This window comes from Symphalangus syndactylus, chromosome 9, assembly GCF_028878055.3.
Source record: "Symphalangus syndactylus isolate Jambi chromosome 9, NHGRI_mSymSyn1-v2.1_pri, whole genome shotgun sequence".
Classification (NCBI taxonomy): Eukaryota; Metazoa; Chordata; class Mammalia; order Primates; family Hylobatidae; genus Symphalangus; species Symphalangus syndactylus.
This window is the reverse complement of record NC_072431.2, coordinates 16,713,713-16,727,354: the sequence shown is the minus strand read 5'-3', so window position 1 is coordinate 16,727,354 and position 13,642 is coordinate 16,713,713. Positions and strand designations below refer to the sequence as shown.

The following is a 13,642-nucleotide window of genomic DNA, read 5'->3' as shown; positions in this document are numbered from 1 at the left end:
GCAAGGATGGGAGTGCAACTTTTCTGAGTATGCCCTTTTGTATAGTTTTGACTTTTGAGCCATGTAAATCTTTTATATATTTAGAAATTGAAATCAAATTAAAAAGATAAAAAGAAAGCCCTAAAAGTGACTATAAATAGAAATAAACATACCTAACTGTATAGCAGATTGATAAGATACAGAAAAGTATCTTTTGATCATCATACTTTGACTCTACATCCTTAGTGGCATATATTCTAAGAACAGAAATACATGCAAAGAAATTTTAAAGTTTACTCACTATGTTAACAGTTATTAGTCCTACTGGTATTAACATTTTGAAATGATTTTATGTATATTGTTGGATTGAGCAAATAAAGAAATAAATGTTATTAGGAACCAAGATTTCCACCATAAAATAAATGGAATTAGGAAATAGAAACGGTAATGTTAAATTTGAATTAGAAATATCAAAATGAATGTCATGATTTTATTTTATTTATTAGTTTTTTTGAGACAGTCTTACTCTGGAGTGCAGTGGTGGGATCTCGGCTCACCGCAACTTCCACCTCCCGGGTTCAAGTGATTCTTCCGCCTCAGCCTTCTGAGTAGCTGGGATAACAGGCACACATCAACACACCCAGTTCATTTTTGTATTTTTAGTAGAGATGGGTTTTTGCCATGTTGGCCAGGCTGGCCTTGAACTCCTGGCTTCAAGTGTTCCGTTTACTTTGGCCTCCGAAAATGCTGGGATTACAGGCATGAGCCACCATGCCTGGCATGATTTTAAATATATACATATTTTTCTTAGCTCTGTCCATTGAAAAGTGCTTAAAAGCCATACACACATCTAGCATCCAGATTTTAGTTTCTAAGTACCATTTCCCATTAAAAAGTACCAAGCTTCTACGTCTGGGTCAGGGAAAATACAGAGTAGTCTGGAATGTCTTTTTATGCCAAGAAACAAGCAAATGCTCAAAGATTTAATGGGGGTATATAGAAAGGACACATAAGCCAGCGTGGAAAGGTTCCCACTGACCAAATTTGGGATGATTTGTGAATCAAAAAATAAACTCTATTTGATTACAAAATATTGAACTTTTACATCTTAGAGTCTACAAACATACTCAAAAACAAGAGATGAAGGATAAATAGGAAACAGCCTTTCGTACAGAATAATGTCAGTTAATAAATGTAGAGACAATGATACAATTAGAAAATCAGTACCTTGTTACTTCAAGTGTAATTAATTCAAGCAAAGACCATGAATCAGCTATAAAATTAGTTAAAAGAAGCAACCTTGGTACTAGAATCAATCAGTCTCAATAGTTTGTGAGAGCTTACTTAGTATAATCAAAGAGTTTAGAGCTTAGAAATCAGGGTGGGTTTAGACAGGGATTTAGAATAGCAACTGCCTTAGAACAATATTTAGGGATTTATTATTAAAATTTACTTTGGGTATTTTTCTCACTCATGTATTCTGTGCTTATGTAAGTGATGGCAGATATACCTAAACCACTCAACCCTTTATCAGAATTCATCTTTTAAAGAATCTACAGTGTAAAGAAGTTTTGCTTTAGAGACTGTCAGTGTTAGACTAGGTACTGATCCTTTCCTTGTTTAAAATTTTGGTATTTTTCTCATGAAGTTTTTGTCTTGTGATTTTAAAACTATTTTTATTAACATATTACCCATCTTGATTACTTTTTTTTACATCCTTTTAAATTTTAACCTGAGATGAGTGCCTTATTCACCTCACTCTAGTTCTAGCCTTGAATACGCTATAAAAGATGAAAAAGACACTGTTACAGGGGAAAAAAAAGACTGTTACAGGGGAACAAAAGACACTCCTAGTTTATTCTCTTTAAAAATAGTAATAATGATAATGATAACTTGCTAAGTTATCCTGACTTGTATGATTTCTATTGAATGGTATTTTATGTTTAGAAATGATAGTGATATCGTAGACTTGAACAATTGTGGTTCTTCCACCTTGCAGAATTTGGCCAGGTTTTTAATTATATGGTGTCCATAAACCTTACCACTGTCTAAATTTCTATATCTCAATTCATGTTTCGAACCTGTACCACTTTTATCAACTGTTACTTTATCTTTATTTCAATCGTCTTTTATACTCTATGTAGATCAATCATCATATCTATCAACAGGGGCCTGATTGCCTTCTAGACCTTAAATGTTGATCTAAATATGAGAATATATGGTTTTTATGAACCATAGTTAAATCAGGTAGGGAAAATGACTGTGATGATGCCAGCTTAATAAGTTGAATATTACTTTTACTTTGTAGGCCCATGGCTTAGTCTAAAATTTGAAGTTGCATTGATATATTATCTCTAGTAGTCTCCCAAAGGATGTTGCCTGTCTTTTGAATTAAACTTGAGTAAGGTTGATTTGTATTCCCTGTTAATCAAAATTTGAAATGTTGACATTAGAAAATTTCATTCAGTGCTAATTATATATGACTTTTATGAAAGTTAGGAAGGAACGAATCCTACATTTTAAAGTTTAGTATCTGCCTAAAGCCCTGTGAAAACAACAGTGAGTAGCTTAATAAGCCATCTTAATAAGATACCTTAATAAAACTAACCAGTTATTCTAGCTTGCTGCATTTCATTGGCAGTCTAAAAATCAGTGACTCACTTTCTCCATCATTAATTGAAACTTTTCTGGGTTTAAAATGATCAAAACCCTTAGCAATGTTAAAGCAACATTTCTGAACCTTTCTTGCCTCTTGAATCTCTTCAATATATATTCTCTAGGAAGTGTTTTAAACATCTTTTTTTGCATTGATATAAGATAAAGAAGTTAATTTACATTGATTGTTTTATAACTTTTATTTAACACAATCTTTAATACTTATAATATGTAACATCACATGATGTTTGACTTCAGCTATATAAGAAAAATCACAATTTGTTAAATTTTATAATGAAATATTAAGTTGGGTTTAGGGACTGAATATAAATAAGAAAGTAGATTAAAATTTAATAACATATTATGACATTAAATAACTGCTTGTGAGATGATATTTGGAATTCTTAACATTTTACTTTTTTGTTTTTTTTAAGACGGAGTCTCGCTCTGTCACCCAGGCTGAAATGCAATGGCAAGATCTCGGCTCACTGCAACCTCCACCTCCCAGGTTCAAGTGATTCTCCTGCCTCAGCCTTCAGAGTAGCTGGGATTACAGACACCCGCCACCACACCTGGCTAATTTTTGTATTTTTAGTAGAGACGAGGTTTCACCATGTTGGCCTGGCTGGTCTTGAACTCCTGACCTCAGGTGATCCACCCACCTCGGTCTCCCAAAGTGCTGGGATTATAGGTGTGAGTCACTGCGCCCAGCCACATTTTACTTTTAAAATAAAACAATAGAGCCTGTATTTTCTAGAATATTTTCACAAATAGCACATTGTGGGTGTTTTGGCCTTTATGCCAGTATATGAAAAACTAAATTGAATATTATTATTCCAATTTGTTCTCTCTTTAACTTCATTTTTTAAGAAGCAGCTACATAATAGGTAATGTGAGTCGTGTGATCAAATGAACACAATTTATAGATCTCGTGAAGAGAATCCTGAGGTGAATTTACAGATTTATTTTTATGCTCCTCATTAATTTGTATTTCAACATCCATATACTTTCTGCTTGCTTTACTTCTTCAATGGCCTATTAGGGATGGAAATTAAACAAATTACAACTACCAAAGAAAAAAATTGTGCTCTAAAACAACATGTTGGCCAGTTCTGTTCAGCTGAATGATAAACAACTCAGTCAGCTGATTGAGTCATGAACTGCTCTGCGGATCTCTTCCAGTACTCCACTTTGCTCATTTGTAGACTCTCAGAAGTCCTCAAACTATTCCATTTTAAAAAGTAAAAAAAGTTTAATAAAAATTTTATTCTTAGTTGCTTGAACCCGGAAGGCAGAGGTTGGAGTGAGCCGAGATCATGCCACTGCATTCCAGCCTGGGCGACAGATCAAGACTTTATCTGAAGAAAAAAAAAAAAAAAAATATATATATATATATATATATATATATTCTTTGGCTTCAAAAATAAAACAGAACAGAGAACATTACCACCTTTGGCTACATGATCTTTACATTTTTAAATTAGAAAACTTTACATGATGCTTTAGAGAATTTCATTGTGTAGTTTTTGGTCAACCCTTTTACTCTCATCAATTTAACACATTTTATTGTTTAAAAGTATTTATTTTAAAATACTAAAAAACATATTTTTAAATATTTTTATTATTTATTAACAAAACACACCACAAATACATGCAGAAGTCAAATTATCTGAGTTAGCTAAATTCAGATACATTATTGAAAGGACTTGTTTGCTAGAAAAAATATGTGTTACATCATATTAATATTAAATGTTACTTTATGTGCCTTCAAATAAGAAAACATTTTCCCAAAAAAGGAAATTTAATAGTTTTTTATAGAATAGTTGACGATATAACATAAAATACTAAGTAAATATTTTTCCCATCGTGGACAAAGTGTACAACTTAAAAACCTAATTTGTTTGTTTTAGTGGACTTACTAAATATTAGTCTTTGCTAGTCTAGTTTACACCATATATCTTTCCCTTATGCCAACCTTCTGATTTTGCTCTGAAGTATTCTGCAACTTACTATTGTATGATACTAGCCTCAGAGCTAGCTTTTCCAGTTTACTGAGAATGCTTATTATACTCTGTAACCGATAAATCAATAAATCCTCATTGTAATGTGTAAACTCCCATCTCTGTGAAGTAGTTAAAAGCAAACTGTGAATGAACACATGAATCCAAAAAAGTATGTGTGATTATATTGACTCTGAAAACATTTGACTTTCATAGAATACATCATTTATTGTGTAGTATAAATTGATTGTACTATTGCTCATAATTTTTTGAATAATGAATCCAGTGAATAGTAAAATAATAATGTTTGTATCCTAGGAATACATTTCAAGTAGTTATTCTGGAGAGCTACATGTTAGTGGCAAATTAATAGATATGAATCCTATTTTCTTACTTAGGGAGTGAAACTGGGACCCATTAATACAATTTTTATCCTTAGTAATTGAATTTTATATTGGTTTCATACATTTTCTATATCATATGAAAATAAATATAAAGAACTTTAAAATGTTTAAGTAACAATTTAAACACAATAAACTTTAAGTAAATGTCTTTAGAAAGGAATCAGATCAGTGCATCAAAGATTTATGTTAACAGTCATGTCACCTTGCTTATTTTTTTTAAGTTTCTGCTTAATGAACAAGTTTCATTACTCATTAGAATTTGGGTCAAGTTCTAAGTATAATAGCTAGCCTGTCTGTCTGCCTAATTATTTAATGAGTCCATACTTCTATGATAAAACTTAGCATTGATACTGTTTTATGATAGATTTTGTCCATTTAAAAATATCCCCTTTTGACTACTGGAAGTGGTTGTTTGTATTTTTCAGTGGTGATCTAGGTGTCCTAATTAGTTATTGTAAAGTGAAAATTTAAACACAAATCATTACAGATATCCCAGGAAGTAAATAGATGAGTTATAATAGCTAAGTCAAATATAAATATTAGAGTTTTTTTCCAGATCTCAAATACAAATCTATTTCATTCCAAATAAAAAAGATGAAAAAGAAAAATTCCTAATGGATAAAAGAAAAAAGATTGTTGCACATTCAAAACAGGTCATGATTTAAATATTTTTCTATTTCATAATTATAATAGTTAGATGTTGATCAATTGTATTCATGTCCTAATTCAACAGATTTTTTTAAAACATCTTCTTTGTGTTCCAGGCACTGTGTTAGGCACTGATGAACAAACTCAAACTGTATCTTGACCTCACTGTACCTTGACCTCACAAAGTAAATCTTTCAGGAGAGGCATATTAAAATATTCATACACATAAGTATATAATTATAACTTAGTTTAATAAGATGAGGAAAAATTCCTAGGAATGCTAGGAAAGTATAACAGGCAGATTTAGATTTGTGGTAAGGGAAGAGGTGTTTCTCTAAGCTGAGACCAGAAGTATAAATAGGAATTAGCCAGGAGAAAAAGCCTTCTGTATGGAAGCCAAAGCAAATAACTTGGCTTGTTGGAGAAATTGAAGGAAGATTTTTGCAGCAAAATAATGGCTGCTTGGCGCAAAAAAGGATGGAGTAGTATGCAGAGTCAGATCTTATAGAACCATTTAACTTTCATTGTGGTTTTCGTCTGTTATTTACCATTTTTTGACTTTATCTTACAAGCAGTGGAAGTTGTTGATGGATTTCAATCCGGGTTATATTCTGATTTGCATTTTTAGAAGACTAACACTGACTGCTATGTGGAAGATAATTGGAATGAGACAAGAGTAGAAATAGAGAGACTCACTAGGAAGTAATAGAACTGATGAGAAATTGTGATAACTTGGATGTGGGGTGGGGGAGATTGAGAGAAATAGTGAGATGAGATAAATTTGGACAGTAGACTTTCTGGAAAGATACAGGGTGCTGAGGAGAGCTCCCAGATAATTGTCTTGAACAGTCTGATAAATGGGAATACGATTTAGTGAGATTTGGAAGACTGGAGAAAGAACAGAGTGAAATGGAATGACATCTTTAGCAGGTTGAATTTCAGTAATATGTAAATTTCAGTAGTATATAAAACATCCAGGTGGATGTTCTTCTTGACATCTTAGTTTTTCTTTTTCTTTCTTTTTTTGATGGAGTCTCACTCTGTCACCCAGGCTGTAGTGCAGTGGTGCAATCTCAGCTCACTGCAACCTCTGGCTCCCAGGTTCAAGCAATTCTCTGCCTCAGCCTCCCGAGTAGATGGGATTACAGGAAACAACCACCACACCTGGCTAATTTTTTTTTGTATTTTTAGTAGAGACGGGGTTTCAACATCTTGGCCAGCCTTGTCTTGAACTCCTGACCTCGTGATCCACCTGCCTCAGCCTCCCAAAGTGCTGGGATTACAAGTGTGAGCCACCGCACCTGGCCTGAAGCTTATTTTAAAAAGACAAAGAAAGTATAATCATTAACATGAAAGACTACAAAAAAAAAACTGGAAATAAAATGAGCATGATTATTACCACAATAGAAATGTCAGTGAATGGACAGCTGCTAAAATATTTTGGCGAAATAAGAATAAAAGGGGTCCTTAAATAATGAAAGGATAGAAGATGAATGAGAGTAGTTCCTGTCCTACCTTGAGTTATTTGAAGGTACTTAGAGAATTCTTTGAAACTTATTTCTTCTGCCTTCCAATTCAATTATTATTTTAATCAAGCATGTGCTATGCACCAAGCACTGAGGCAAGCACTGGGAATTACTGGTAAAATATAATTCAAGGCAGCAGCATCTGACATCACTGAGCATACAGTCTAGCAAGGGATACTGACCAGTAAACAGCAATCATAATAGGGGAAGTGTGTAGTAGTGTGGGGACACTTAGAAAGGACCTCTATCTCCAACTTCGGTGAATCAAGGAAGGTTTTATCATTGTGAAAACCATATATTCCATTAACACTTTGGGCTATGTTGCTGTAAGTCTTGATTACTTTTTAGAGTGTACCATAAAGTATAATATCTTCAATTTTAGACCCTCCAAAAATATGATTTTAAAATACTGAATTTGCTATGGCACATGAACAATATTGTTCACCTACTAAAGGAATAACACAGAACCTAATCAGATCCATATCCCTCACTTAAAACCCTTGGGTTTATATGTGTTTCATAATTCAGAATTTTCCAAATTTTATAAAAGGATGTTGTTCCAGGAAGCACCCTATAATCAAACACATGAATGTTTCTGCAATGAAATATGTATGAACTGTCACCCTAAATCAGGTCAGATTTTGCTGCAACAGGAGTGCAGCAAACTTATAAAAGTACTTTTTGTTTTTCAGAGCTTTCTGAACTTTGAAACTGTACATTAAAAGATTGTGCATATAGCCTACTTGTCCATAAAAAAAGTTGGACCTGACAAATTAACAATAAAGATACCCAGCGAAGATTTTACATTGTTTTGTGCCCATATTAATTGTTGAAATTAAGGAGAACTCATTCAGTTAAATTTGTTCCTCTATGGTGTGTATTGAATATTCCTCAATGATGGAGAGAATCAATGGGAAAAAGTAGAGGATACTCTTAATGGCTTCTTTACCATAGTATTTCTAAGAGAGTATGGCATGTCAAACGTTGTTAAAATTATAGAGACAGAAGAATCACCAAAAATGTGATAGATAACTTAAAATATGATTTCTTCATAATTTGACTAAATATTAGTCTCTCATAATCAAGCCTCTCTAGTCAGTGTAGTTGTATATATGCTTTTTTTTGGAAATACTAAACAAACAAAACCTATCAACTAAATGCATGTTACACAGAATGACTATTATTCCTGATAAGGAATTTGTTATGCTGTGTTTAGAATTATTGCTGTATTATACAGTGAGAAGTCACTTGGAAAGGCAAAGTGGACTGACTTCTTCTTTTTCTTTTCTTTTTTTTTTTTTTTTTTGAGACAGAGTCTCATTCTGTCGTCCAGGCTCAAGTGCAGTGGCGTGATCTCGGCTCACTGCAAGCTCTGCCTCCTGGGTTTACTCCATTCTCCTGCCTCAGCCTCCCAAGTAGCTGGGACTACAGGCACCCGCCACCACGCCTGGCTAATTTTTTGTATTTTTTTTTTTTTTTTTTAGTAGAGACGAGGTTTCACTGTGTTAGCCAGGATGGTCTTGATCTCCTGACCTTCTGATCTGCCTGCCTTGGCCTCCCAAAGTGCTGGGATTACAGGCGTGAGTCACCGCACCCAGCCATATATATGCTATTTTATTAATACCAGTTGATGTAGTAACTTAACAGACAAGGCTGAATTTGTTATTAAAAATTTATCCTAACTGGGAACTTTTTATATTTGAACATTTCTCCAAAACTTTATCTCTTTGTTGTTAAAGTTTTTTTCTAGAATCTGACAAGCCAGTTAAGTTTTACTTTTAGTGAAATGCAAAACCACATATTAGTTGGGTTAAGTAAAAAGAAAATGTCAAACGCCACACATGAAAGGTTTTTTTGAAAGAGAGATTTGTAATTTTTTTTTTCTGGAAAAATGTCCTTTTGCTTCAGGCTCCAGCTAGATTTTGTTTGTTTTTTGTTTTGTTTTGTTGTTTTTTTTGGGGTTTTTTTTTTTTTTTTTGCTCTTGTTGCCCAGGCTGCAGTGCAATGGCGTGATCCCGGCTCACTGCAACCTCCCCCTCCTGGGTTCAAGCTATTCTCCTGCCTCAGCCTCCAGAGTAGCTGGGATTACAGGCATGCGCCACCACAGCTAATTCTGTATTTTTAGTAGAGACGGGGTTTCTCCGTTTTGGTCAGGCTGGTGACAAACTCCCGACCTCAGGTGATCTGCCTGCCTCGGCCTCCCAAAGTGCTGGGATTACAGGCGTGAGCCACCGTGCCTGGCCTCCAGCTAGATTTTGAAGGATGGGCCACTAATGGAGAAAACAAAATATATACATAATTAAAATTGTTTTAGAGCCTCAGTTCTCATTGAAACCCAAATGAAAGCTGTTTTGACTCCTCCCCATAGCATCTTTCTTTACAATTTGGTGAATGTAATCACTATCTTAAGGGAAGTGTTTAGCCTATTTGTGAATAAAAATTTTTACTGACGTGCCCAAGAAAGATAAAAACAAATGTGTGTATCTTCATAGTGCTAAAGTTAACTTTGAAATGTTAGTGTCTTCAACACTGTCAACTTCTTTATAGACTTTCAAAACTGTAAACACTGATTAGTGATTTCCAGACAATAGAAAATATTATAAAAATATAATTTGAATCTTAAAAATTTATTCTATACATATAATTTTTTGTAGACCAGAGTGCAGGTTCTGTGACAAAAGAAAGTAATTTGGTTTTATTTATTTATTTATTTATTTGAGATGGAGTCTCGCTCTGTCGCCCAGGCTGGAGTGCAGTGGCCCCGTCTCAGCTCACTGCAAGCTCCGCCTCCTGGGTTCACGCCATTCTCCTGCCTCAGCCTCCCAAGTAGCTGGGACTACAGGTGCCTGCCACCACACCCAGCTAATTTTTTGTGTTTTTAGTAGAGATGGAGTTTCACCATATTAGCCAGGATGGTCTCGATCTCCTGACCTTGTGATCCGCCCGCCTCTGCCTCCCAAAGTGCTGGGATTACAGGTGTGAGCCACCGCATCTGGCCTGGTTTAATTTTTAAAATCTGCTGTTACAGACAGTGCTGTAAATGAGCAGCCTTCCTCAAACATATTTTTGTGTAGTTCTTTCGATAAATCTGTAAGATAAATTCCTCTGAAATGAACATTTTGAGGTCCAAAAAATGTGTGTTCTTTTAATTTTGATTCAAAATTGCTAAATTGTTATTTTAAAAAGTTATGTGAACAATATTTGAGAACAACAATATCTAAGAGAATGCTTATTTCTGTAGGCATTCACTACTATTAAGTTGTTAGCCTTCCAGTGTGAAAGGTAAAAAATTATATTGTTTTAATATGCATTTATTTTATTAGGAATAAGATTAAGCTTTTAACAATATTTTATTAGCAGTTTATTTTTCTTTTTATATGAACTGCCTATTCCTGACTGTTCCCATTTTTGTGTTGGACAAAAAATTGTTTATAAATCAATTTTTATTGATTTATAAAAATTCTGAGCAGTAAATAAATTAGCTTTTTATTATATGCACTGTAAGCAGTTTTTCCTGTTTGAAATTTTGCATTTTTTTTAACAGAGAAGTTTTATTTTTCTTTTACACTGTCAGAATTGTGTTAAATTGTGGTATTTTATGATAACAAAGAGCTTGCCTTCTTTTGAGTTGCTTATTTGAGGTTATTATTATTATCATTTATGATTACCTAGAGAAAGCATTAGAACTATTTGTAAACTTAGCCGTTGTATTATTTTTTCCTTTTAAAAGAGTTATTTTTATTAATTAGAAGTCCAGTAGGTAATAGTTTTTATAACTTAATACTAACTCAGATTGGTTTATCTTAGCAAATAAGCTGTCATAATTCTTCAGTCATTAATCATCTCTTCCAATGCAAATATCCTTCAAGGATAGAACAAACAGGGTCAAAACACAGTGAGAGGTTTGAACCCTTAGATTCTAGATTGGGTTCATTTGGATGTGAGAGATTAAAGGAAAGCCTCTGAGATAGCCTTAACTGTATAAAGAACTCTGTTTCTTTTCATTCAAATGTTGTAAATGCTTAATTATCAAAATTGTAGGGCCTTGACTTATGATGTTAGAAAAGAACAATAAAATAACATCTTCATATACCACATGTCCCCTTAATTTATGTCTAGCTATGAAGAAGTAAAACTATAAAACCTGCATAATATATATATTTAGTATAAACTCTGTAGTGACACAGCCACATGTAGTTTTTGAGCTTAATTCTCTGTTAGGCTCATAAGATCCTAAAACCCTTGGAGAGTTCAGCAAAAAACAAATGAGAATAGGATGGAAAAAAAAAGGTTGCATTTTTTAACCTTTTAAATACCCTCTTGTTCACTTTAGTAGTTATATACAAGTGTTTATTGTAATCAAAAGAAATATTAATATCTTTTTGATTGGCCAATCAGAAAATGCTTTTTTCATCCATCATACAGATTTTTACAATATACTAAAGTAATACACATTCATTTTAGAAAAAGTTTAAAATATAGCTAAGCAACTTGGCATTTTTACAAAATGTTTTCATACAATACATATAATATTATGACCTGATTGTTTCACTTAGCATATTATGAAGAACTTTCTATGTTATTATATATAATCTTTTACATATGAAGAATAAACAATTTAAATAGCTTTAAGTCTATTATATGATTGTACTATAATTTAATTGTTATTTTCAAATACCACTGCAGTGAAAATACTTACAGCTAGATATTTGCACATATCTGTGCAAATGGAATTCTTGATTTAAAGAGTATTTAGAATTGTTAGAAAAAGTTTCTATCAATTAGAAAAACAATTAGGCTATTTATAGAGATATCCTTGAGGAACTGTGTATTTTTAACTCCCTTGAAGTATATGGAAAAGAGAGAAATATAGTACTTTTATAGCAGAAAGATAACATTTCATCTTGCCCTCTAATTATAAAATATATTATCATAATATTCTCTAAGAGTGATCTAAGTTGCAAAAGCCATAAAGATATATAGTAATACCTAGAATTTAATTTGGATTTACTTTTGGTACAAATACTGAGAAACTGTATTCAAAATTTCTATACTTTTTAAATATGCTTTTTTTAAATAACTTTCAAAAACACTGGTACCTAATAGAAAAGAAAGATGTGAAGGTGAAAAAGGCAGTGTGTGTCCCATCAAAGAGCTTCACTGCTATAGTTTGCACAGACTGAGAGAGAAGGTTTGGACGGAAGTTAGTAACTTCCTTGAGAATAGTCAGTCATCCTCTGTTCTCAGTAAGCATGTCAAAATAGTGGACCAGAGTTTTTGACCGATTAATGTGAGTGATTTAAATCTTCAGGTATATGAACATAGCATCCGAAGTACTATGCCGATGGGAAGTTTTTGGCAAAAAGGTGACAAGTATGAATAACTCTTTCAACTTGTTTTTTACAGTTGGCAACACCTCTTCTTGCCATTTCATTGTAAGCATTAATAGAAAAAATGTCTTGTTAGTCTGACTACTTACTGGATGGAATTTAAAACATTTTATCACTTTTTGGAAAGATGTAGGATTTTAGTGGAAAATGTAGACTAGTGTAAGAAAAAAGCAACAAAATTGATTTTATTTTCATCTCTGTTACTGTTATTACAAGATATAGAGAAAGACAGCTAATCAAAAAAATTGTGTCATGTATTTAGCACTACTGGTTGGATATATTAAAAGCATTTCATACCTCCTTTGCCCACGAGAAGTTTATATCACTGGTTTTGAGTTGTTTCCTAATATTGCTGCAGTAAACATACTTGTCGCTAAATTTTTGGAGAGGGTTCAAGTGCCTGCAAATAGAATTATGTTAAAAAATATCTGGTATCTTGTAATTTGTGTATGTGTATGTATATATACAATGCTAGTAATATATTAATGTAATTTTCTTTGTTCATTTATTATTTCATAGAGTAGGATGGCACTAAGTAACCTCTTAGTTGTTCAGTACTGGTAATACAGCGACAAGGAAGGCTTCAAGGAAGTTTAACTTGGCCCTGTAGAATGGGTGGGATATGAATTAGCATAGGAGAAAGAAGAGAGGGTAATGCAGAGGAGAGAAGTAGCAGAGATGAAGCACAGGTACAAGAGTAAATATAATCTATGAGAGGAGCTGCAGAGAGGTCACCCTGGCAGGAGCAGAGGCTCCTGGAGCATGAGGTCAGATAAGCGAGACTAGTCTGAATTACTGAGAGCCTTCAAAAGTATGCAAAGACATTTAGATTTCCTGTGATAGGAAATAAGAAGCCACTGTAGAGTTTTTAAAGCAGCGGTGATTACTTGATGAAAATAGCATTTTAGGAACATCAATCTCTCACTTAGCATTGGAAGATTAATTAAATCAGGTTGGCGTTAGAGGTAAGAGTACCAGCTAAGAAGCCGTCATGATAGTATAGTATTTTAAGATAGACAAACGATGTGCTGATGTAGGTT

At 33.3% G+C, this 13,642-nt stretch overlaps 1 protein-coding gene across 5 annotated transcripts in view; it reads left to right on the top strand.

The window, feature by feature from the left end:
* The window catches only part of MIPOL1 (mirror-image polydactyly 1), a 381,774-nt gene that overhangs the window by 350,381 nt on the left and 17,751 nt on the right, over positions 1 to 13,642 (top strand). Inside the window, exon 13 of one of the 5 annotated variants that reach the window (XM_063645930.1) lies at positions 6,881 to 6,979. The exons of 3 other annotated variants lie outside the window; for them this stretch is intronic. In XM_063645930.1, coding sequence (XP_063502000.1) covers positions 6,881 to 6,917 — 37 coding nt within the window. In that variant the 3' untranslated portion in view covers positions 6,918 to 6,979. Of the gene's footprint in view, positions 1 to 3,068; positions 4,956 to 6,880; positions 6,980 to 13,642 lie in introns of those variants that run through there. One more of the 5 variants, XM_055291491.1, reaches the window with a different exon arrangement.